Source organism: Lissotriton vulgaris, unplaced genomic scaffold (genome assembly GCF_964263255.1).
Source record: "Lissotriton vulgaris unplaced genomic scaffold, aLisVul1.2 SCAFFOLD_1034, whole genome shotgun sequence".
Taxonomy (NCBI): domain Eukaryota; kingdom Metazoa; phylum Chordata; class Amphibia; order Caudata; family Salamandridae; genus Lissotriton; species Lissotriton vulgaris.
Genome location: NW_028251847.1, coordinates 66,247 through 93,617, shown reverse-complemented (window position 1 = coordinate 93,617; position 27,371 = coordinate 66,247). Strand labels below are relative to the sequence as shown.

At 45.3% G+C, this 27,371-nt stretch overlaps 1 protein-coding gene across 1 annotated transcript in view; it reads left to right on the top strand.

Annotated features, from left to right (window-relative positions):
• LOC147662747 (uncharacterized) overlaps nt 1-27,371 on the top strand; it is a 418,861-nt gene that overhangs the window by 362,404 nt on the left and 29,086 nt on the right. The window contains 1 exon segment of the mRNA XM_086950928.1: nt 14,077-14,141. Within this exon segment, the coding sequence (XP_086807054.1) occupies nt 14,077-14,141 (65 nt within the window).

Genomic DNA, 27,371 nt, shown 5'->3' with positions numbered 1-27,371 from the left:
ACAGATCACTGCCCAGAGTGTGTCCTGAACCATACATGTCAGATAAAAAACAAAGATTCCTCGCCATCAGAACATCAAATGTTTACCTATTACGGTTTAGAGTATGGTTTGGCCAAATTACTGCTCACTTATGGTGCAGAGGAGGAGAGGCCTGTACAGGGGTGCAGAGGAGGAGAGGCCTGTCCAGAGGAGGGGCAAAGAGGAGAGGCCTGTCCAGAGGAGGGGCAGAAGAGGTGAGCCCTGTCTAGGGGGTGCAGAGAAGGCGAGGCCTTTCCTGTCCAGAGGTGTGCAGAGGAGGTGAGGCCTGTCTGGTGTGGGGGGTGGCTTAGAGGAGGTGAGGCTGTCCAGGGAGTGTAGAGGACGTGAGGCCTGTCCAGGGAGTGGAGAGGAGTTGACGCCTGTACAGGGGGTGAAGAGGATGTGAGGTCTGTCCTGCGGGGTGCAGAGGAGATGCCTCTCCAGCGGGTGCAGAGGAGGTGAGGCCTGTCCTGAGGGCAGAGGAGGTGGGGCATATCCATGGGGTGCAGAGGAGGTTAGGCCTGTCCAGGGGGTCTAGAGTTGTTGAGGCCTGTCCAGGGGTGCAGAGGAGGTGAAGCTTGTCCTGGGGAGAAGAGAAGGTGAGCATGTCCAGGGGGAGAAGAGGAGGTGAGCCTGTCCAATGGGGTGCAGAGGAGGTGAGTCCTGTCCAAAGGGGTGCAGATGAGGTGAGGCCTGTCCAGGGGGTGCAGGGGAGGCCTGTTGTCAACGGTTGTGTTTAATCACAGTGCCGAAACTCCCAGGAGCAGAACGATGAGATTTTTCAAATTCCCCCACTGGTTTTCCCACAGCCACCAACTGAAGAGTTAACTAGTGGCTGTGCGAACCCAGCCGGGGGAAAGGGGAATGGGACAGAGAAGAGACTGCCTGACCTTCTGGCTCTTCCACTCTACTTCTTCCTTTCTGCTGTACTCCATTTTATGCCGTTCTTACTCCCTCTCTATCTTCAAGCATGAGTGGAAATCGCTGTAACAGAAAAGCACACCATTACTAATTTGATTTTTGGACTGTGTACCCCCCTGGACTTCTTCTGGCACTTTGATTCATACTAACTGGGTCCCTCTCATGGACTTCTTTTCTTTTGTCCTGCCCGCCATTTTGCTGCTGTTCTCGGACGCTTTTCACTGGACCCTGACCCGCCATCTTGTCCATTCCCTCGTCCTTTGTCCCTTGTTTCCCCTTTGACGATCCTCTGATTTGCCTTTTCTCCATTCCCTTGTATCCTTCCCACCCTCCCTTGGTGCTGTGATTACGTCCCCCCTCCTTAATGGAACTCTGTTCTCCTGGTTTTTTGGGTCTTGACCTGAGGAAATCTACTATTTGTATATTTATGTATATAAATGTAAATGTATAGGCATTTATATAGCTCACTACTTACCCGGAGGGTCCCAAGGCGCTTCGACCGCTGCGAAACCCTTCCTGGCTTCCCTGAGAGATGGTCCCTTAATGGGTATCTCCAGGGTGAGACCAGGCATCCCCGGCGGTCTGGTGGGGCCGTTAGTGAAGATGAGGCAAGCTAATGCCCAGAGTTGCCGAGTGTGAACGCTGATCAGAGTGGGCACCGAGGTGAGAGAATTATCGAGTCCGCTGACCCTGGTCCAGAAACCTGCCGCGCCGGGAATCGAACCATGGTCCCGGGCCGTCCTCTGCTCGAGATAACTCTAACGACTAGTATATGTAGTAGACCTGTACTCTCTACCATTCCTATGTGGCTCTTAGAGTATATCCATTCGTATCCCTTCCCTATGTATATAGAGATAACTCTAATCGCTAGTGTATGCAGTAGACCTTTGTACTCTCTACCATTCCTATGTGACTCTTAGAGTATATCCATTTGTATCTCTTCCTTGAGTGACTTGCAACTTCTACGTTTGCAGTTTTTTCTGTGTTTATCTCTTCTGTGTGTGACTCTACATCTGGTACATTTGCAATTTTTTTCTGTGTGTATCTTTTATAATGTAATGATGATACTTGTAAAGCGCACTGTTACCCCATCTCGGGGTGTCCTGGCGCTGAAGACCGCTGGGGAACCCGTCCTGGCTTTCCCTGTGAGATGGTCCCTTCTGGGTATCTCCAAGGTGAAACCAGGCATCCCCGGCGTCTGTGGGGGGCCGTTGTAGAGATGAGGCAAGCTTATGCCCAGAGTTACCGAGTGTGATCCCTGGTTAGAGTAGGCACCGAGATGAGAATTATTGAGTCCGTTGACCTAGGTCCACGACCCTGCCGCGCCGGGAATTGAACCCTGGTCCCAGGCCGTTCTCTGCTTCCGGGTCTGCCGCCTCTAACCAGTGAGCCATACCACTCCACTATGTAACTCATGTAATTCCAAGTCCTTATGTATCGCTACTGGTTCTTATGTAAAGTGCTCTGACACCTTCGGGTAATGTTCTGTAGTGTAGTTCCTAGTTTCCCACTAGGCCCTGCGCATTGGAATAACATAAACAGTAGTATCGACGTGGAACTGCGGATATTCCAGGCCTCCACTGACTATGCTAAACTTAATTGGGTTTGTTACCAACTAGCTCAGAGGTCACTGGAAACTTTCTTCTCTGCATAGGAAGTGATCAGCTTCCCTGGCACAGACAAGAAGGGATTCAGCTTTCCAACAACCGTGCAACATGACAACTTTGCTCCTCAGATCAAGAGTCAATCTCTAGGGTCGTGTGAAACAATAGACAGGTATTTCACTCAGTCAGGTTAGTGCAGTTTACTTTCACGGTATGTAGAGAATAGAGAGACGGGCGTTTTGTCAATAAAGGGTTAACATTTATTGAACAGTCTTTCTTCTCGTACAAGAGAAATGTATTGCCACAATTGCAAGACTTGTTATTATAAAAAGTGCGTACAGTAAGATAAGTATTGCGAAATAGAACTGTAAAAGCATTGATATGGTTTCTTAGCCATACAATGGTTTAAAAGTAATAAAACATATATACATTCATATATACATTAGGCTAACATACTCAACTGGTGCTTCTAACTAAGCCTACCCCAGTGTGCCTGACCTAAGCCTAACACGTGGAAGGGGAGTAAGTAAGTAGCTTTAAGTTAAGTTGGTTTTGCCAAGGTTTGCTTCAAGAATTCTCTTCTAAGGGTTTAGTCAACACCATACCTCGGAATAGAATGATGGAAGTCTGGTATTTCCTTCACGGGGCACTCGATATCCCAGTCACCCGCGAGGGCAGACTAGAAACGCTGGAGATCTGTTCAGCGCGTCGAGAGGAGGAGGGGGGACAGCGTCCGCGGGCAGCTTGGCATCTGCTGGGCTCTTCGCAGAGGGACGGCTGTTCAGCTCCTAAGCTCACCACACCATCGTTCGCGCTTTAGCAGCGATAATGGTATCAGCAGCTTCGGGCGATGGGCAGCAGGCTGCAGCAACAGGGTGCTAGCTTCAGCTATCAGCGGGGGCAGCAGCAGACAGCTAGCAACAGGCTCAGCAACCCAGCATTTCTATTCTGGAATGTGGCTCTGTTCGTGTGAGGCCAGAGATGACTTTCTGAATATCGCACTTGAACGGTTATGCCAATATAGGGAATAAATGGATTTATAGCCGAATAGGGGCATAAGGTCACAGTATCGATCAGGAACCTAGATAAACACGCAACACCCACTCCACGTTTTCATGTCCATCAAATTACTAAAACTAGAGCAATTAGATGCATGTGTAACATTGCCCACCCCAAAATACATAAATGCATTCGAAATAGGCGTATATTGTAATACGTGAAATTTAGGTACTGTACGTTTTTGAAGCATAGAAATCATTCAAAAATTATTGCATATGAAATCAATGAACGATTATGCAAAAAGAATTACACATGAAGTATCTCTGAAACAGAAGAAGGGCGAGAGAAATCATCACATATAAATGCATTGCAATAACATGTGCTAGAGGCTGATGTAAGTTTGTTATGTCTCTAGATGTGTTTTAGAAATAGAAGTGTGAAGCTTCTGTTCTCTAAGAATAGTTTTTACCTTAAGCAAAGAATTGTTCGTGCCAAAAAAAGGTCAATATTAAAAAGTGTTCAATTCAAAAGAATTAATGCTTGAATGGGGAAATAGAGTTCCAACGCTTTTAGCAGTTTTTGTTGATCAAAACTGAAGGCCGAATTCAGAGTTCATGGGAACGCTGTGTGTCGGAAAGCTTCTCAAAAGTTATTGTTTCTGTACGGGTGAGAACATCGTATCAGACAGGCTCTCAAAGAATTGGTCTACAAAATCAGGTGACAGTTCAACCAAATTCGATAGTGCTGTAACTTGGCAGGTGTGAGAATGATTGCTGTCATCATATGCAGGATCAGCAATGCTCACAGAAGGTCGTACCTGGGTGATGTTGCTTTTGTCACTTGCTCCACTGTAACCACCTAGTCGTAGCACAGGAGTCTCAACGAATGCCGTCATCAGGATTGGTAGCCGCTGGGGACAACACAATGCGTGAGCCGTTATCGGACTGAGCAAAGTATCGACGTCCATTGGTACTGCTGATGGAAGTGAAAGACAGATGTCCAACACGCACTCATCTCCGCATAGCATACATCGAAGTACCGGTAAGATACAGTTCTGCCATATAGGTCTGAATGAAAGGAACCAGGTCATGTTTAGATCTCTCAGCCTGGCCAATCCAAGGACGTTAGTTATCCTGTCCCGGTAGCGCATTGCTGGGATTGTCTCTTCCATTCCCATGGGAGCTATGTCTGAGTTTCGGCTTGCCATAACGAAGCAGGAGGGTCAAAAATAAAATCCCTGCTACAAGTCCCAAAAATAATGGTATGCCGCCAAAAACAGAGTGTACAAAATTAGGAACGATTCCCAAAATTGCCTGGAAAGGTGTTAGCAGTCCCGTAAAGACTGTCTTAAATATGCCTGGGATGCTTGTGGCACTAGACATGTTAAGGAGTTGGCTGAGCATTTCTACTAAATGCACGGGGCAATTTGTTGATAAAAGTTCATGAACTTCAATAGCTGTCCTTGCAACTTGAAGATCATACGTCTCTTTTGATGACGTTATAGGCACTGTTGTCTGTAAAAGCACAGATTTCATTTTGCTTAAAGTATCAATTCGTATAGAATAGAGATTCAGACGAGGCCAGATGGGAGTCACTGTGTCTGCAGGCCCACTCGGAAACAATGCTTGCATACAGCATTTGACCATGGATGTTACGCTTACTAGATAACTTTTCCCTGGCACAAGGCCACAACATCTGTGATCCGTTCTAAGAATGTAACTCCCGTTTGCAAGTTGCATAAAGAAGGGCTCTATCTGAGTTGCAGGTGTGACTAGCTGGTGGCATGAAAGGTTGTTAGAATTTCCATCACATGCTCCGTGTAAATTAATACCCTGACACAAAAGTATACCGCTTAGTGAATGTTTACAGTTGTCACCACTAAGAAATACATTTTTGTCGCTGTCACTATAGCAAGAATGTGTGTATGGTAATTTCCATTCAGATTTTACATATCCTTTACCCAATTGTTCATACTGGCCAGCAGGTATGTACTCAAGGCACTTTTTAAATCGGAAAGTTGTTATCGGAATTGTGATAATTCCGTGTATTATCCATTCAATGACAGGACTCTCTGACATTGTCAATGGTAATCTCTCAAGTTTTTCAATGCTCAGGATTGTATAGTCTGCTCCTTTCTGTGCCAAACTGATCTGTTTATCAGTAAGGTTAAAAAATGGAAAATAATGACGTTGTGTTGATTAAACGCCAAGGCACATAGCCTGAACGAAGATTTTGCAGCGTCCAGCCTAATTCTATAATAGAACGTAAGTGAGATTGGCCATGTTGTAACATTAGCAAGTCTCTATCTATCACATGGCAGAGGATACAATATTGTCCAACGAATATATTCTGGAAGACAGAGTCATTAACCCATTGTCTACTACAGAAAGTGATTTCTCCAAATTAATACGATCAATTTCTCGTATTTTTTCAGCTGTTTCAATTTGTTTGACTTTCCAAGCCTCGTTGTACGCAGCATAGATACTGGTCGCTATGAAACGCTTTTGACGCTGTTTGCGTGGTCCAAGAATGAAATCGCGCAAATCAGCACCATCTTTTAGTAAAGACAAGTGTTGCTTAATTTCAGCCAGTGTGGATGATGTCAGCCATTCAAGGCAGAGTTTCCCTACACTGTATGTTGTTATTATCCCTGGATGTTGTCTCTGGGAGTATCTAGGGTCTAATCTGGTCATTGTTAACCCCTGTGTTTTATTCAGGAATCTATCTTGACAGTTGTTTGTGTCTGTAGGCCAGATTAACCACTTCTTCCAATCAGGATGTGTTCTGTTAAAATGTAAAATTTGTGACACGTCTAACTCAATATCTGCAGTTGCATTTTCAGGTATTGGTTTTGGAATAGACGGTGTTTTAAGGTCTTTGATCTTAGCTAGGCCAAGACAGGATGTTTGGTGTATTGTGTCATTTAAAAACAACATTTGTTCTGGTATCATGCAGGTTCTAAATAGTGCTTCAATGCCTTGTACCTGCCAATCTTTCGTACCCCAAATGGTTTTCGTTTCAATGTTATTTTTCCAATAATCAAAACCAAATGTCATCATTTTGTCATAAAATGCTTCTGAATATATCAATTTAGAATTTGTCAGCATTGTTTTCATGCCTGTTTTATCTAACAGTTTGTAATAAAACGTTTCTGCATTGGTGGTGTTAAACCCTGAGAAGTATTTGAATTTCTCAAAAAATACTTTAGAACTGCTTTTAGGTGGTGTAGCACAATGTTCCCATTGATTATACATAAAAACATTTCTAGGCTGTGCAGATTTATGCAAATAGTGATCACCATAGTGTGTGTAACAGAATAACTGCTCATAACTAGATGAACCTTGTAAATAATCATGATCTGTGAATCTAGCTGACATTACTAAATCAGACATCATGTCATTAATACTGTTAAAGTCCCAATCATCTGAGAGTGTACTAGGCTTTACAAAGTCACTTAAGGAAACCTTCAGTTGATGAGGATACTTCAGGATTTCGACCGGACCATATATCTCATAGTCTGTTTTCTCCCATACTACCCCACCAGGTATTGGAATTGCTGTGACATTTACTGTTGACAGTTCTCTTTTCTTCACGTGGGATGATCTGTGTGGTTTCAGGACTAGGTTGATGTTCTGACTTGCTGTGTCCATTGTAATATATTTTCCCTCAATGAATTTTCCCAAACACAGTACCATGATGAGCCAAAGCAGGAGGAAAAATACACCTAGACCGAACCAGAACTCTAGCCAAGGGGAAATAAGGTAGATTTCCTTCAGTTGATGAAAGAGTTCCGTTGCTTTTTCTTTAAAAGTCTTTTTTGATTCTGGCATCACTTCGGGGTTGTTTTGATCTTCAGAGAAGTTGTCGAAGTTGATGAAATAACCAGAGGCAGTTCTGTCAATTGATGGGATTGGATTTTCAATCTGTCTTTCGGTAGCATTTTCTGATGTCACATTAGTGTAGACTGGTGTTGTTTCTTGACGAACCGTTTCAATCTGTGTCTCAAGAGGCACGAGTTCCATGGCATTATTGCATAGTCCTTCATTGTGCACTGCAGGCTGATCGAATGTGATGAGTCTTTCAGTTTGAACCTCTTGGATTGTTGCAAGTTTGGGTATTTTGTTGTTTCTTGGGAGTCCACTGGGCCTACTGCTGATTATAGGCCACATGCTTGTGGTTTAACCAGGTCGATGGACACGACTCTGTTCTCCTTTTTACCAGCAAGGGGCGGTAGCACAACTGATCTTGTTCCGGTGACTGCCAAGACAGGTACTGCTTTTTTGTAAGAAGGCCCAAATTCCTTCTTAACCGCGATCTTTTCTCTGACTAGATCCCCAATCTTTGGAATCCAGACAGGCCTTGCTGGGGCTGTTGCTTGTGGTGCCTCGTCAGTGGTAGATGGCTGTTGCTTTAACTTTATGTTGCTTAAGGATTTTCTTGTTTCATTCAGTTCCTGTAAAACAGCCAAACGATCTTTGATGTCAAAGTTTGTTGTTTTTTCTTGTACCACTGGCATCTGACTATCGAGGTCCTGAATGTTCATTCTAATTCCGAACAATAGTTCGTATGGGCTGAAACCTTTCAGAGAATTTCTTGGCAAGTTATTAAGACTGGTCTTGAAACTTATTAAATGTTTGACCCACCCAGCGCCTGAACCTAATACCTTCGCTGTTATAGATTGCTTTATGTCACGGTTTTTTCTTTCTACCACACTATTCCCTTCGGGGTGCGACGGACAAGAATACCGCAACCCAATTCCCATGCTGGCCATGGCCTCCTTATAGGCTCGAGAGCTGAAAGCAGGACCCTGGTCAGAATGGAACGTGGTAATTGCGTATGTGCCGATAAAGACTCGCAAATCTTTTATAACCGTTCTAGCGTCAGCCGAGCGCTGGAGGCCTCATTATTTAAGTGTGTTTAGCCTTAACTGTGTACAATGGGACGCGTTTCTCTTCTTTGATTGCGCAGATAGACCGCCTTATGCTGTCTAGCAGGGATCCTGAAACTACACTGGCCTGTTCATTACTGCGATCTCTGTTGCAGTCTTCACAATTTTGAGCAAAACATTGAATATCTATGCTCATTCCTGGCCACCAGTACTCTGATTGTAATTCTTTCAGAGAAACCTTAATTGTTTGGTGTCTCAGACCCAACCCCATGTGTGCTTCCAGTAAGAGGAAGCCCCTCCTGCTCCTGTTTGGAATTACTCTGTCCCCCACTCCAGGGATTCGAGCAAAAGGAACGGAGTTTGCATCGATTACGTATGCATAATTGAGTGGATAGTTCACGGGTTATGCTGCACAGTCGCCTTTTACGGTCGTTTTTACTGCCAGCATGGTTTCCCCGTCTATGTATTTTTCTGTACGCTTTTTTGTGGCTACGGAAGCCGGTTTAGTTGCTTCCGCTGTGGCTGTATTAGCCAATGAATTCCCTGCAATGTGAACGCCATCACGTTGAAGACTCTGTGCGTGAATCACGTGAGTCTTTTGTAGTTCTTTGTGTAAAAGAGCTACCTGTTTCCAGAGCAATTTATGCTTTATTGTGGCACCTGTGTCATCTTTGTAGTCGTTTTCAATCCAACTCTGCAGTTTATTATTGTAAGAGTTGACGCAAAAATGAGAATCGCACACAATAAGTGTCGGGAATTCACGTTCTGCATTTTCGAGCGCCATCTTCAAGCATCTGATTTCAGTTCTCTGAACCGAACAGTTTCTTACAGATTCAGTTTTTGTTACTTTCGGTCTGAATTTACCGCACAGCCAACGACCTTTAATGATCGCACATGCTGCATCGTAGGATTTTCTCTCTACGTTGAAATGCTGTACAAATCCATCTGTATAGATTATACAGGCGTACTGTGGGAGAGGTAGAATTTCGATTGGCAGAGGATATTCTTCTTCATACTCTAAATCATTCAGTTCTTCGAATTGCGGGGCGAAATAGTATTTCACGTCTTCCGCTCCTAGAGAATCTATACACTGTATCCATTTCGGATCCAGTGACACTGTAGGCACGTTTACTGGGCTGAATAGCGCTTCGAAGGCGGATTCCGCTGTGAGGATATTAATCCGTTTGCCGTGTGCTAGGTCTCGTTCATTTGCTAATGCGATTTGCACTGCTTTCACAGTTCTTTCTGTGTGACTGAATGTTTTTTCTGCTTGTGTGTACAAGTGTGATTTGTAAGCTATTGGTACCTTTTCTCCCTCATTAGAGGTCAGGTACGTGAATCCACATCTTCCTGGGATGACTCGGATTACAAGATCACGTGTGTTGTCACATGTATCTAATTTAGTTTTCGCTAACATGTCTGTTTGCAGTGATCTCAAAATTTCTGTGTGTTTTTGAGTCCAATTGATTTGTTTAAAATCAGGTTTAATTAGTTCGTAGAGAGGTTTAACCCTCTCTGCGTAATTTAGAATGTAAGTTCTTCCGAAATTCAGAAAACCTAGAATGGATTGTAAATTCTTCAGCGTTTTTGGAGCTTGGAGTACAGCGCACTTCTCTAAGAAGTTGTCCGCTAGGCTTTTCCCTTCACTTGATAATTCGTACCCTAAGAATAGTACTGTCAGATGGGCAATTCGGGACTTTTTAAAGTTGAATTTGTAACCCTCTGCTGCGAACCCAAGTATAATGGTGTTCACTCTTTTCAAGTGAGTATCCAAGTCGTCGTCTGTGAGATAGATATCATCTACGTAAGATAATGCCTCATCATCATATATTTGTAGTAACTCTGTTACCCTAGCTGAGAATAGTCCTGGGCTGTTCTTGAACCCCTGTGGGAGTCGACAGAATTTTTTCTGCGACCCAAATGCTGAGAAAGCGGTCAAATATCTGCTTTCTGGTGCAATGTTTTGACAAAAGAAACCATTAGATATGTCTAATGTCGTTTTATATTTTTTCCTAACTATGTTATTCATTAGGGCTGCACTATGCGAGTTTTGTACTGCAAAAGTTTTACAACATGTATTAAGGTGTCTGTAGTCCAAAACTAGACGATATGAATTGTCTGGCTTGGAGACAGGAAACAAAGGATTGTTCATTTGAGAGGTGCATGTTTCAATCACCCCCTGGTATTCAAGTTGATCTAAGATCTCCCTGACTTGTTTTTTAGCTTCTTGCTTAATGGGATACTGCCGTTGGGCAGTTGGTTCATTTTTTAATTGGATTTTGTGAGGAGGTGAATCCTCATCCCATCCTACATGATTTTTATATAATGCAGGTGCCTGGGCCACTGCCAATTTCCTTGCATATGTATATTTTTTGTGAATCGGAATGTGATTCGAGAAGGCAGGCATAATCACTTCTTCGCCACGAGGGCACTCCCTGACAAACTCTGGGGGCCAATCTTTTTCAGCTAACAGAATATCATAGCCTTTTGAGAGCTTATCCCAAAATAGACCTCTTATTTTCCTAGTCTTATCACCCTCTATACGCAATGTTATTTCGTATATTTTATGGGGCTCGCTAAGTCTGGTGTCGGCAGTTTCAACCTGAATGTATTCATTCGTGTCCACTGTCTCCAGATGACTCATCAAGATCTTGGGCGCTATACTGATTTCTGCTGCACTGTCCAACATTGTCAATGCCCACTCCCCGTTTTTCAACTGTGTCCTCAGTATTCTCGGCATGGTTGATTATTCTAATACTGGCTACCTTCTTTTTCTGAAATTGAGATTTTTTACTCTGAGCAGGTTCCTTGTCTTTGGACTTGGTGTGCTCTCCTGGGTCTGACCGTCCTCTTCTTTCCGAATTCTGTGGAAAAGATCGAGAGGGACGTGTATCAATACTTTGATATCTATCAGGTTTTTTCAGATTATCCCTATTTCTAAGGTTATATCTTTTCTCAGAGGGCTCCCTCTGGGGAGACTGGTGTTCTCGAGTCGGAGTTCTTTCCCTCCGTCGAGGAGACCTTCCTCTGGACTGGAAAACTTTTTCCTTGGGAGTGGATTGTTTATTTCCATCCCAGCTCTTTTTAGGAGTGTTTGAATTATTTTTAATAAATAATTTTACTAACTCTCTATAAGCTTTTGTTAATTCTCCTATGTTAACTAAGAGATCTTCTTTTGACATTTTTTCAATGTCCGGATGTGGTGTGTAGCTGGCTAGAACCGGCCACGTTGCTCCTGGTCTACCTAGTGGACCGAGCCTGGTAATGTGATCATTATGTTTTAGGGCGCCAATAAACCAGAGCAAGTGCTCTTGAAATTTAAGTGGAATTTCAATCTCCTCGAAAGGAGCATACTCTTCCGGAGGTTCCTCTATTTTGTAATAGTGAAACTCTTTTGTTGTAGCGTTTGCCGCTGGAAAGTTTATCCATGAATAGAATACCTCTGTCTGCCGATACTCGTGAGCCTCTATCACGAAAATTACTGTACCACCTTGAGGTGTCAGTCCGTTTTTTATAAGTTTTAAAGTAATAGATTTTCTTAAATGTGCCGGGATGATTATTGCACCCGGTACTGTATCGTCGGAATCCTGCTGAGTTGCATTTACTGCGGCCCCAGTGGTTCCGTTTTCTCCTGGCATTGTATAAATGCAAGGTTTGCAGAGTAGGTTTCCAAGGAGACAAAGATTAGGTGCACAATATTTTGGAACACTGTATCCTTCAACGTTGAATAAACCAGAGCTTTACATAGGAATCTCTTCCTACTAAGGTCGGGCGGATTTTATCCTTTCACCCACTCCAGACGTCTATTGGAGTATTTACGGGAGAAAGGGGTCTGTGTGAAATATGCACGACCGAGTTACTCTAACGTCTTGCGTTAGTTTATCGCCTTACCAAACGTTTGGGCGCCATGTAGTGTAGTTCCTAGTTTCCCACTAGGCCCTGCGCATTGGAATAACATAAACAGTAGTATCGACGTGGAACTGCGGATATTCCAGGCCTCCACTGACTATGCTAAACTTAATTGGGTTTGTTACCAACTAGCTCAGAGGTCACTGGAAACTTTCTTCTCTGCATAGGAAGTGATCAGCTTCCCTGGCACAGACAAAAAGGGATTCAGCTTTCCAACAACCGTGCAACATGACAACTTTGCTCCTCAGATCAAGAGTCAATCTCTAGGGTTGTGTGAAACAATAGACAGGTATTTCACTCAGTCAGGTTAGTGCAGTTTACTTTCACGGTATGCAGAGAATAGAGAGACGGGCGTTTTGTCAATAAAGGGTTAACATTTATTGAACAGTCTTTCTTCTCGTACAAGAGAAATGTATTGCCACAATTGCAAGACTTGTTATTATAAAAAGTACGTACAGTAAGATAAGTATTGCGAAATAGAACTGTAAAAGCATTGATATGGTTTCTTAGCCATACAATGGTTTAAAAGTAATAAAACATATATACATTCATATATACATTAGGCTAACATACTCAACTGGTGCTTCTAACTAAGCCTACCCCAGTGTACCTGACCTAAGCCTAACACGTGGAAGGGGAGTAAGTAAGTAGCTTTAAGTTAAGTTGGTTTTGCCAAGGTTTGCTTCAAGAATTCTCTTCTAAGGGTTTAGTCAACACCATACCTCTGAATAGAATGATGGAAGTCTGGTATTTCCTTCAGGGGGCACTCGATATCCCAGTCACCCGCGAGGGCAGACTAGAAACGCTGGAGCTCTGTTCAGCGCGTCGAGAGGAGGAGGGGGGACAGCGTCCGCGGGCAGCTTGGCATCTGCTGGGCTCTTCGCAGAGGGACGGCTGTTCAGCTTCTAAGCTCACCACACCATCGTTCGCGCTTTAGCAGCGATAATGGTATCAGCAGCTTCGGGCGATGGGCAGCAGGCTGCAGCAACAGGGTGCTAGCTTCAGCTATCAGCGGGGGCAGCAGCAGACAGCTAGCAACAGGCTCAGCAACACAGCCTTTGCTTAAGGCAACGTTGGTAGTATTTATACCTGACAGGTGCCTGGTTTGACACAAGTTTGCTGGACATAAGACGTCAATTAAAGATGTCACTAGGAAGTGATAGCTATCAGTTGCTCATTAGAGTTCCATTACTAATCAAAACACAGCAAGCGGGGATTTCCAGGTTTGCTGAGTTTTTATCTTGTTGAAGAACTCTGAGTGTTAATCTAGGAATATCAGATAGTGACTTCTGCTCTGTCATTGCACTAATTGGTTGCAAAGGAAGTGGCAGAGAACTATTCTGGAATGTGGCTCTGTTCGTGTGAGGCCAGAGATGACTTTCTGAATATCGCACTTGAACGGTTATGCCAATATAGGGAATAAATGGATTTATAGCCAAATAGGGGCATAAGGTCACAGTATCGATCAGGAACCTAGATAAACACGCAACAGTTCGCGCTATATAAAATCGCATTAAATAAATAAATATATATATATATATGTCCTTACCCAGAGTGCCTATGGCATTTGCTCCTCTTCTATTCTTTAATATAAGTACTTTATTCTTTGGTAACCTGCATTATAAACAACATTTTAGCACCCTTTAACTCTGTGAGTTAATTTATTCTTTTTCACTCATTCGTTCATTCACTCTCTGCCTTACTTTCTTATCTGAATTCTTCTTACTTCTCCCTTAGGAACCTTCTGGAGCCTCCGCTGTCAACCAAGCAACGAAGAAATCAGGAACTGAAGTATTCAATAGGTAAGTATTAATTCTTCTCTTTATATTTCTTTTTTCCTATTTACTTTAAATTGGTATTTCTCTCTAGTTCTAAATTACCGAACTAACTAACCGACGCACTCGAATCTGCGCCTAAGCCTGGCATAAAACTGCACTATTTCTATCAAACTAGACTACAGAAAGAACATGACTAATCTCTGAAAATCAGTTAGTGAAGTGCCTTGGTTCTAAAATCAACTGATGCCCTTCACAGCTAGTCTAGACCTCGCGCCTGTGTCCAGGAGCGCAGGACTAGGCCGGCAACTTGCACCGCTGTCCTCCCTGTTAGTACAGGGGAGAATGCCCGGTTCCGCGCTATAATCACCCACGACATTTGGCGAGTGGGTTATCCTTGCAATGCCGGTTCAAAGGCAGGTACCGCGAGACAAAGAAGAGCTTTGATTCCTTTTTCCTGCACCCTGACACCTGTCCAGGGGGTGCAGAAGAGGTGAGGCCTGTACTTGGCAGAGGAGTTGAGGCCTGTCCTGGGCTGGGGGTGCAGTGGCTGTGCAGCCTATCCAGGAGGGGTGCAGACGAGGTGAAGCCTGTCAAGGGGGTGCAGAGGAGGTGAGGCCTGCCCAAGGGAGTGCAGAGGAGGTGAGTCCTGTCCAAGGGGGTACAGAGGCGGTGAGGCCTGTCCAGGCGAGTACAAAGGAGTTGAGGCCTGTCCTGGGCTGGGGGTGCAGTGGAGGTGAGGCCTCTCCAGGAGTGCGGAAGCGTGAGGCCTGTCCAAGTGGGTGCAGAGGAGGTGATGCCTGCCCAGGGTGTGTAGAGGAGTTGAGGCCTGTCCAAGGGGTGCAGAGGAGGGGAGGCCTGTCCAAGGGGTGCAGAGGAGGTGAGGCTTGTCCAGGGTGTGCAGAGGAGTTGAGGCCTGTCCATGGAGGTGCAGAGGAGGTGAGGTGTGTACAGGGGGCGCAGTTGGGATGAGGCCTGACCAGGGGGTGCAGAGGAAGCGATGCCTGTCCAGTGGGTGCAGAGGAGGTGAGGCATGTCCAGGGGGTACTGAGTAGGTAAAGCCTGTCCAGGGGGGTGCAGAAGAGGCGAGGCCCGTCTTGTCCTGGTGAGGGTGATGCAAAGGAGGGGAGGCCTATCCAGGGGTTACATTGGAGGTGAGGCCTGTCCAGGGGATACAGTGGAGGTGAGTCCTGTCCAATGGATTCAGAGGAGGTGTGGCCTATCCAGGGGTGCAGAGGAGGTGAGGCCTGTCCAGGGGGTACAGAGGAGGTGAGTCCTGTCCAGGGGGTGAAAATGAGGTGAGGCCTGTCCTGGGGTTACAGTGGAGGTGAGGCCTGTCCTAGGGGGTGCAGAGGAGATGAGGCCTGTCCAGGGGGTGCAGAGGAGGTGAATCCTGTCCAAGGGTGCAGAGGAGCTGAGGTCTGTCCAGGGGAATGCAGAGGAGGTGAATCCGGTCCAGCGCGGGTAGGAGGAGAGGCCTGTCTTGTCCTAGTGGGGTGATTCAAAGGAGGTGAGGCCTGTCCTGTGCTGTTATGAAACCTGCCATGTTGGGGTAGGAGGAGAAGCCTGTCCTGGCTTGTCCTCTGGGTAGGAGGAGTGTGGAATGCCTCAGCCGCTGCTCGCACCGCTCAGAGATACTCCTTTCCAGACATATAATTTTATTTTAAGAGCTCATAATCCGAGTTTTTGAAAAGTATCCGGAGTTATTATTGAGCCCCAGATGGCTCATGACAAAGGCCCACATCTCCATCAAGTATGGAGTTTATTTTTTAAACCACTGTCTTTAGCGCTTGGACGCCTCCGGGCAGCAATTCGCGCTCTACAAATTCACATCCTATCCTATCCTAAGTAACGGATACTACAACCCCCAGAATGCACTTATGTATTATATGAAAGTACAGGCATGAATATTCGGGGAATCACTCTACGGAAATATTTGGTACCTCCTGGGGCATCGTGGCAGAGAAGAGTAGAACAGTTAATCTGCAAGGACTTTAAGACAGAGGGAGGAGGGAGACAGAGGGAGGGAGACAGAGGGAGTGAGACAGAGGGAGAGTGAGACAGAGGGAGAGTGAGACAGAGGGAGGGAAACAGAGGGAGACAGAGGGAGAGGGAGACAGAGGGAGAGGGATACAGAGGGAGAGGGAGAGGGAGACAGAGGGAAGGAGACAGAGGGAAGGGGACAGGGAAGGAGACAGAGGGAAGGAGACTGAGGGAAGGGGACAGGGAGGGAGACAGAGGGTGATAGACAGAGGGAGGTTGAAAGAGGGTGACAGGCAGAGGGGGACAGAGAGAGGGAGTTAGACAGAGGGAGGGAGACAGACAGAGACAGAGGAAGGGAGATGGGGAGGGAGGCAGAGAGAGGGAGACAGAGGGAGGGAGAGAGAGGGAAACAGAGGGAGGGAGAGAGAGAGGGAGACAGTCAGAGTGAGGGGGAGAGAGCGAGAGAGAGAGAGAGGTGCGTGTGTGTGTGTGCTGGGTCTGTGACTTAGTGGACGAAAGCGTCCGCTGCCGGGACCTGTGTTCAACCTCATGGTCTCAGTTTTTTTGGCTTTAGACACGTCCCCCTCCCCCACTGCCCCCGGCCCCACAGGTGCGGCCCTCGGCCACAAACCACACTATAAATTTGGCCCCCGAGAGAAAGTTTGTGAATACCCATGATCTAGAAGTACTGAAATCAGGGGAAGAGGATAACGATTCTTTATTGTAATCTTGTTCAAGGTACGATAATCTATACACATTCTCAGATCTGTCACGTTTTGGAATGAAAAATAATGATGAAGAAATGGGGGACTATGATGGTCGTAAGAACCTGTTTTCTCTGTATTTCTGAATGTAATCTTTAAGATGACGATTTTCAGCTACAGTAAGCGCATACATTTGGCTACAAGGAAGATTAGATCCAGGTTCCAAATCGAATTTGCAGTCATACGACCGATGTGGGCAACTTCTTTGATTCCGATTCACTGAAAACTTCAGCAAACTCTTGATGTTCTACCGTAAGACTCACAGTTTGAACCGCACACACCATCATCTTTTGCTTACATAATAAAGCTGCTGGATTTCCATCTCACTCTTTCCGCTTTTCTTCGAAGCAATTCTCAAAACAATAACTTGAGTTAAACTTCACGGTTCGATCACTCCAGTTAATTATTGGGTTGTGTTCAGTTAACCAAGGCAAACCCAGGATGATTCCAAACTGAGGAGCATCAATCAAGTTAAATTGAATCTCTTCCTCTTGAACTTCGACGGAAACAAGTTACACAACTTCCCTGTGACTGGGGCCGGAAGATGAATTTGTACCCTCAACAGCCCTAGCTGCCTCACTTCTTTTTTTAGGTAATGCCGTCAGACCAATTTTCGAGGCATATTTGAGGTCACAAAAGTTCCCCGTAGCACCGGAGTCCAGCATCATGGCCACTCCTGAAAGAACTCTGTCTCGAAATCTTAGGGTCATCGTCAGAATGAGGTGTGGAGATGAAGATTGTAGAGTATAGGCCACTTGAAGAGAAATTGGAATTATATCCTTGTTAGCAACCACCAGCCCAACTCCTTCTACTGGTGGTGCAGAGAGTTTTCCTTCTTGAAGGTTTTTGGCGTCTTGGGACATTCCTTTACAAAATGTCCACTAATACCACAATAAAGCCATAGATTATTCTGTTGACGCTTTTCTTTCTCTTCTTTGGGAAGGGGGCCTCTAATAGTTCCAATTTGCACAGGTTCGACTCCATGTTCTCTATCACAAGATTTAACATCCTCTGCTCTGACCCGGTCAAAGTGTGGTACACTGGGCCGAAATTCACGTCATCTTTCACCCCTTCTTTCCGTTTGTCGATAGTCTATCTATAAAACGAGATCATTCAAAGCTGAAACGTCTGTAGGGCGATTTGGGATCAGTGACAAAGCATCCTTTAAGTCATCTTTCAAACCCCTATAGAACAAGGCTGCCCTTTTGGCCTCCGGCAATTCAGTTTCTACAAAAAGTTTGTTTGGAACTTGGAGCGAGATTTATGTTGGCGTTCTGCACCACCACTGGGCACCTGAGGCATTGGCGTCGACATAGTCGCCAGATACATGCTGGTGGGACCGGGCAGTTACCGATCCCCACGCCGGATGCCATAGAGCCCAGGGTTCGACGAGGGGGCTCCTCCACAAAGTTCAACGGAACTACAAACAAGGCACTCTTGAAAGGACTGTGGCACAGAGAGGAGTGATAATGGACACTTTGGGGGCGCCATACCGGCACAAGATGAAAGAATAACAATTGAACTTTCCCGAGTGTGTCCTAATTAAAACAACGAAGGCGGAGTAATCCCATTGGTTCACCATCAGCCAATCCCCTCCTCCCTTCTATATGTTGCGCCCAATGAAAAGCCACGTGTCAGTTCAAGTACTGCCACCAACACGCTGTTTTATTTCTACATGCGAGCTGATGAGGCAAACCGCCGAAACGCGTCCTCGCTGAAATAATGGACAAAGGAACCCCGTGAGTGCTGCTTTCACACCGGAGCTCTCATTTTTGAATGGACCCACTTCCATTCTTGACGGCACCCGTCGGCAAGAGTGCTGGATGCGCCGAGGTGGAACTTGGAGCGAGATTTATGTTGGCGTTCTGCACCACCACTGGGCACCTGAGGCATTGGCGTCGACATAGTCGCCAGATACATGCTGGTGGGACCGGGCAGTTACCGATCCCCACGCCGGATGCCATAGAGCCCAGGGTTCGACGAGGGGGCTCCTCCACAAAGTTCAACGGAACTACAAACAAGGCACTCTTGAAAGGACTGTGGCACAGGGAGGAGTGATAATGGACACTTTGGGGGCGCCATACCGGCACAAGATGAAAGAATAACAATTGAACTTTCCCGAGTGTGTCCTAATTAAAACAACGAAGGCGGAGTAATCCCATTGGTTCACCATCAGCCAATCCCCTCCTCCCTTCTATATGTTGCGCCCAATGAAAAGCCACGTGTCAGTTCAAGTACTGCCACCAACAGGCTGTTTTATTTCTACATGCGAGCTGATGAGGCAAACCGCCGAAACGCGTCCTCACTGAAATAATGGACAAAGGAACCCCGTGAGTGCTGCTTTCACACTGGAGCTCTCATTTTTGAATGGACCCACTTCCATTCTTGACTGCACCCGTCGGCAAGAGTGCTGGATGCGCCGAGTTGGAACTTGGAGCGAGATTTATGTTGGCGTTCTGCACCACCACTGGGCACCTGAGGCATTGGCGTCGACATAGTCGCCAGATACATGCTGGTGGGACCGGGCAGTTACCGATCCCCACGCCGGATGCCATAGAGCCCAGGGTTCGACGAGGGGGCTCCTCCACAAAGTTCAACGGAACTACAAACAAGGCACTCTTGAAAGGACTGTGGCACAGGGAGGAGTGATAATGGACACTTTGGGGGCGCCATACCGGCACAAGATGAAAGAATAACAATTGAACTTTCCCGAGTGTGTCCTAATTAAAACAACGAAGGCGGAGTAATCCCATTGGTTCACCATCAGCCAATCCCCTCCTCCCTTCTATATGTTGCGCCCAATGAAAAGCCACGTGTCAGTTCAAGTACTGCCACCAACACGCTGTTTTATTTCTACATGCGAGCTGATGAGGCAAACCGCCGAAACGCGTCCTCGCTGAAATAATGGACAAAGGAACCCCGTGAGTGCTGCTTTCACACTGGAGCTCTCATTTTTGAATGGACCCACTTCCATTCTTGACGGCACCCGTCGGCAAGAGTGCTGGATGCGCCGAGGTGGAACTTGGAGCGAGATATATATATATATAATATATATATATATATATATATATATATATATATATATATATTACCTACTGGCGGTAGCCAGTAGGTATATATAGTTAGGACCTAGTTTCCATAGGAAATCCCCATCATTCTATTGGGAATAACTTTGGCACTGGTTGATGAATCTTCGCAAATTTCGCAAAGAAGATGGCTCGCTCCGCTCCGCTCCTTCCCTGAAAGTTTGGGGGGGATTCGTCAAGTGGGGGCTGAGAAAAAAGGGGGGTCCCAAAACGTGTTTTCCCCATGTTAATTTCCATAGGACCTTTAGACTCGGCTACAGCCCGAACGGCTGAACTGAATTATTTGAAATTTGGCAAAATGGAAGAGACCGGTTCGCAGATTACGCTTTTCTTTAAATGGTGTAAATCCGTCTAGTATTTGCTGAGAAAATTGCATTTAAATTCAATTATATATCTATACGCGTGCGCGCACTGTCCCTGCCTGCCTGCCTGAAATTGGGCCGCCGCGCTGCCCCGGAAGTGCTGCGCGGCCGGCTGGAAATGTCCACCCCCACCGCGAGGGGGAAGAAGGATGATGGCGGCTGACTCTGCAGGGCTTCCGTGATGGGAGGGAGCCCTGCCACCCGCAAGAGAAGCGGCTAAGTGCCCACCTCGTTTTTGTTCCCGCCTGCCTGCCTGAAATCGGGCCGCCGCGCTGCCCGGGGCGACCCGGAAGTGCTGGGGCCGGCCGGCCAATCCCAACACGGCCGGCCGGGAATGCCCGCCCCGCCGCGAGGGGGAAGAAGGAAGACGGCGGCTGACTCTGCAGGGCTCCCGTGCATGGTACCGAGGCCGGAGCTGCTGAGCTGTCCGTTGCAGCTAGAGCCTTCGGGAGCCTTCGGTGCGGCCGGAGCTGCTTCTATCTTTCCACCCGGCAGGGCGGGTGCCGTGGAGCAACCTGCTGCGGCTGGAGCTGCCTCCTACTATTCCGCCCGGAGGTGCAGCCAGAGCCGCCTCTACCTTTTCGCCCAGCGTAGCACCTTGTTGCGGCTGGAGCCGCTGGGGAGCCTTCAGTGCGGCCATATCCAAGGCATGCCAAACACCAATGTTTGTATAGATGTTCCAATGGTTTTGGTAACAAGCAATTGAACACCACACATATGCACTTTAAGCACCAGGATGCAGGATGCAAGAAGGCACTTGTTAATTAGGTACAGCAGATGCTTGCTTGCCTTTTTCCAGGCTGAAAGTGTTAGATGCACAGTACAGATGGTATTTTACCGACATAGCACAATAATAGGATATGACTGCAAACAGAAATTAGTAGGGTATGCACAGTAAAGGGCAGTTTCAGGGCAAGCATGCTGAATTTTAAGCAACCTGTATTAATACTGTGCTTACAGAGAGAGCAGACGTGAGCAGGACGAGAACGCCGAGAGTGTGCAATCCTGGAAAAGAAGCATTGTCTGAGCTTTCACAGACATACACGGGAAACACCCATTACATCGGAAGCACTGCATCGCGTTACATCGCATCGCGACTATTACATCGCAGATGGCTTCACACCGCATGCTACCGCGCCGCATGCTAAGACACCGCAATGACTTTTAAAGCGGCACACATTACATCGCATTAAGGGCCAAAAGACATTACATCGGAAATGACACATTACATATAACAAAAGGAAACGGAATGATTTACGACGCAAACAATAGAAAAGATGATTTAGAACCCAAACAATAGAAAATATTTACGAGCACATATTTTATCAAACAATTATGAGTTCGAGGCCAACAAATTACGGGCAACGATGGTCTAATATTCACGAGCACTAATGATTTATGACCCAAACAATAGGAAAGATATGATACAATTATGACGGCCACGACATTCACCTAAAAAGAAGTGCACTTCAGTGTCAGTGGTAGCTGCAATTCTGTAATGTGGCTTTTTTCCCCTAGCCTTTATCCCTTCTTATTGTTTTTAATCATTCTTCTGTTTTTAAACTATGTCTTTAGGTTACATTTATTGAAAGTCTGTAGCACCCTTGCTTTACACCATTTAAAATCAATTGTTCTGTGATGTGTTTTAAAACTAAGAAGGGTTACCAGAGCTGTTTTAAATGCAGCAGTGCTCTAAGAAGCAACAGTACTCTGATATTAAAATGATATATATATATATATATGTATATATATATATATATATATATTCTTTTCACGAGTGCCGGTAGTGAAGAAGCACTGTCAGCGGGCGGTCGGAGCCGGGCACCGGCAATCCCCAATTATAGGCTTCACAAATCAGTTCAATACGAATTGATAGCCCGGACACCTTTTCTGTGCAGTTATATTAGAGATTTATAAATCTCTAATATAACTGCACAGAAAAGCTGTCCGGGCTATCAATTCGTATTGAACTGATTTGTGAAGCCTATATATATATATATATACAGAAAATACCATAGGTTATAGTCCATATATAGTTAGGAATTTGCATTTACAAAACCTTGAAAATTCAATGAAAAAACCATTGGTTATAGAACATATATAGTTAGGAATTTGCATTTACAAAACCTTATTTTACTCGCATAAAACCATTGAAATTCCATATATAGTTAGATGCGCTAACTATATATCGCGCACCCGCAATCCACTGCTGATGATGTCACATATTACATCATTCATGACATGGTCAGTGACATCACTGATGACATCACTGATGACAACTCAAATGACATCACTGATGACAACATCCAGTGACTGTATGTTTCTGTAAAGTTAAAATATGTCTTACATATTGAAGAATGAGTGGATGTATAAATGTCTGGATGAAGGATTTAGTAGGTGCATGACTGATTGTATGAGGGAGTGATTAAATGTGTCTCACTGAGTGCATGGGTTAGTGATTAAACTGTATTACTTTGTGCATCATTATATCTGTTGTTCTGTAAACTGCTGCATGTGTTGATCAGTAGCTATATGAGTAACTATATGGGTTATTGATTGGTTGCCCAAGTATTTGTATGGGAGACTGAGTATGTGTGTGAGTGGCTGGGAGGTGTGTGACTCTGTGCATAGATGTGTGAACAGCTGATTCACTAGATTTATGGGTTCAAAACTGCATGTGGAAACAGCTGTATGGGTGGTTGACTGTGTGCATGAGTGTATTGGTGAGTGATTGGATATCTCAATGCTACATGTCAAAGTAAGTACATATGTAAAACACAGTACATGCGAGAGTTGACATATATAAATTACTGTGTTTAAGAGCCAGTGAATGTGTGAGTGGCTGCATGGATCATTGAAAACTTGTATCAGTGATTGTATAAGAGAGTAAATATGTGTTAGAATATGTTTCAATACGTAAGGTGTGTATAACTGTATAGTTGAGGAAATGGAGGTGTGATTGATTCTTTGCATGACTGTCTAGGTGTATGAGTAACTCCATGGATGAGTGACAATCTGTGAGTGTCTGTTTTCACTGAGTGTATCTAAGGTTATATCAGAGTCTGTAGAGGTTCATCGTATTAACACATGAATGATGTCATCTGTGATGTTGTCAGTGATGTCATTTGAGTTGTCATCAGTGATGTCATCAGTGATGTCACTGACCATGTCATGAATGATGTAATATGTGACATCATCAGCAGTGGATTGCGGGTGCGCAATATATAGTTAGCGCATCTAACTATATATGGAATTTCAATGGTTTTATGCGAGTAAAATAAGGTTTTGTAAATGCAAATTCCTAACTATATATGTTCTATAACCAATGGTTTTTTCATTGAATTTTCAAGGTTTTGTAAATGCAAATTCCTAACTATATATGGACTATAACCTATGTTTTTTTCTGTGAATTTCAATGGTTTTTTAATAGCAAATATCAAAAGCTGTCAAATGTCAAGTGCGTGATAGGTAAAAACGTTTTCGTGTTTATGCACGCTGATGTGCTTTGAACGCTGCCCCCCCCCCCTCCCCTCTTTTCTCTTAGTAGTACTCTCTCTTTGCAGATAGTGAACGGTAGTTAACGCAGACCTTTACCCCCGTTGTAATCCGGCGTACCTGCTTGTCTCTCCATTTGATTGATTGTTATCCAAGCATTTACTGTTTTAGAATTGGTTCTCTTTGGATCATTCTCTATTTACAAACAAGCACAAAGTCGCAATACTCTGTTTAGTCTTTGCAGATAGTAAAAAATCGTGTAAAAAAATAAAAGTAATCGAGCAAAATCAGTAGACCACTAATTCGATCTCTTTTTGACCTCGGTAAAATACAAACATTAGGAACAACCCTTCATGAGAAATACGAAAATAGTGAAATGAACTGAGCTCCACACCATGAGGGCTGCAAGACAGCTCGACTCCGCCACCCACCCCGCCCAAAATAACGACAAACCCTATGCAAATATTATAAATATAGACAACACACCAGCAAAGAAACAGGGTAAAACATTTTATTAAATAACTATTTACATAACTATTTTATACTTTTTGTTGCCCGATCCGGCTAGCTCAATCGATCGAGCATGAAACTCATGCACTGATAGCAAGCGTTGAGAGTTTGTAGAACGATGGCTTCAGATTTTCTACATACGGTGTAGTGGCGCGAACTGGGAGGGGGCGTTTGGATCCTGCCCCTTCCCCAAATAAGATTTTCATACGTGAGTGTTCGTTCATGCTTTTGGTCCCTGAGTTGCTTCGATGTCACTGCCTTACACAAATGGCATAAGTCCTGGATGTTGAGTGCCATACTTCATAGTTCTAAGCAGCGCTTGTTACACTGTTTAAACCTTATTGCACCTGCTGCAGCTTCACTATTCAAAGTAAGTGGGGTTCGTTTGTGGACCTGACTGCATTGGAAAACAATGTGATACGGTGCCTCCCTAAACCGCTTGACGGAGGCCCCCGAGGGACGGTGAGATGGCGCGGACTGAGAGGGGGCGCTTGGCTCCTGCCCCCTCCCCAAGTCGTGTTGCCCTGGTGTGGCCTGAGATCGCCCCCGACATAGGCGGCCGGCTCCCGGGGTCCGGCGGAATTTTTTGCCTTTTGATGACTCTTCCATTCTGGACCTTGTCCCACAATCCGTTTGACCTGAAGACACGCTGTAGTGGGGCGCCCCTTTACCGTTTTAGTTGCCATTCCGCCCGCTTTTGGTACTCTGTGCCTCTTCCGCCATTCAGCTGTTTACCGCCCGCTCTTGCGATTAAGATTTAACCGAACTTTTTGGACTGCTGAAAGCGGTTGTATTCCGACCGCTGGTTGGTGGAGACATTTTGACTATATTCTGGACCTGCGTTGTCGCGTAATGCGTCATATGACGCGCCGCGTTAGCGCACCCGGAAGTGCTCCGGTGCGCAAGGCGCAGCTTCCCGGAAACGATCCAGAGCGCGCCGCGCAGCGCGTAACGTAAGCATAACAGGTCATGTGACTTGTTAATAAAACTTTTCATTGGTTCATTTTACTTTTGTTTTCCTAATGATGTAAGACTAGGTCATGTGACCTAAAAATAACACTTTTCATTGGATTAAAACATTTTTTTTCCCAAACGATGAAAGCCCCACCTTGTTTCTGGATGTTTCAGACTGAAGCTGGCGTCACCATGAGAGCACCACCATCTCGTAGCTCCGTCGTGGCCATTCCGCAAGCAATCATGGCAGCCGCTCCCCACCGGAAGCCTGCGAGAGTCGAGGTCCCCCAAGACTTTTGTAGAATCTTCAAGGCTGAGGGGACGCTTTCGAGAATGGGACCCAAGCCCTGGCAGACAAGCGTCCGAGTTCCAAAGTGTCCCAGGGCCATTTTACTGGACCAGGCCCAAATCCGAAGAGCCGGCCGCCATTTTAAGAGTCCTGTGGCAGCCGCCTATCGCTGCACCGCAAGAGTGGGAGCAACTCAACTACATGGTGAGCGAGACGCTGTAGCCGTAAGAGCGGGCGGTAAACAGCTGAATGGCGGAAAAGGCACAGTGTACGAAAAGCGGGCGGAATGGCAACTGAAACGATAAAGGGGCGCCCCACTACAGCAGACGAGCCTCCGCCATGTGCTTCACAACTGCATACGTATCTCGTGATATCAAGGTTGGGCAACCAGTACACAACAAGCAGTTACGAGTCCCATTTACACCGGAGCCATTTTGGGCGCGGCCGGGCAGGTCCAGGATCTAGTCAAACATAACAAATGAGGCTGACGTCTCTGAAGCAGTTGACGCACAGCAGGACATAGCAAATAAACATGAAGTCTCTAAAGCTGTTAACTCACTGCAGGACAAAACAAGTGAACCTGAAACCTCTGGAATAATTGTCGCTCAAAAGAACAACACACAAAACTCTGTAGAGCCTGAAGAAAGAAAAACAGAACGGCACTGTAGTTTCAGACACACTTAACACTAATGACTAAACAAAGATATCGTCTGTTTATGAAGCAGTTATCATATAAACAGAATTGACAAAGAAGTGTGCAGACACCAATGCTATTAAGAAACACAAGAAAATCCCTAACGCATCAGCATTCTCGGAAGAGGTTGACACAGATAACATCTTAAGGAACAAAGAAAGACAAAATAAGGATGAGGAAGTTATCACTTTAGTTTTTTCATCAGCTAGCGACAGCAAGAAACACATTGTAATGGAGATTAGAGAGGCTACGGATGGATAAATAAATTATCAAAAGAAATGGCTACTCCCCCCTTTAGCAGATTAGCTAAATCTTTGCGTAATTTGGACATTAAAGTTATATTATTGTTGTTGTTGTTGTTATGGTTATAGTTCTGGTTAATTTCAGCAAGAAACACATTGTAATGGAGAAGAGAGAGGCTACGGATGGGTGAATAAATTATCAAAAGAAATGGCGACTCCCCCCTTTAGCAGATTAGCTAAATGTTTGCGTAATTTAAGCATAAAAGTTATATTATTGTTGTTGTTGTTGTTATCGTTATAGTTCTGGTTAATTTCCATTCAGAGTGTCCTACACAGCACCACTCTAGGTAAACACTACTTTATGTAAAACCTGCACTTAGTTGGTCACCATGGGGTTTAAAGAAGGGATGGTTCTTCACCTGGGTGCCGTTCACAACTCAGCACGTTGTGCTGCCTTGGGACTATTCGCACAAAAGACAGCTTCGGACCATTGTTGTTTTTTTTTGTCAAAAAATGTTTAAATATATTTACAGTTTTTGTTACGTTCGTTATATTTAAAAGTTAATAAAGTTTTATAAACCTACTTTTTTGGAGTACTATATATTATTAAAAAATCGGGAGAATGGGGCCTTGAATCGGGTTATTGTCACGTGTGGGCTTTGCAAGTGTACTGCTACAGGATCGGACATTTCAAACTCAAATGCACGTTCTTTGTCTTACCTTTCCGAAGCATGGAGCGCAATAGCAGGCAGAGAAAGGGTGATGCAATTGTTGAACACTGCCTGGCCTGGCAAGTTGCTGGCAGTGCCCCCCCCCCCGCCCGCTCCTGAAAGAGGGCACACACACACCGCCGCCCCGAGTACTTCACAGATCTTTAA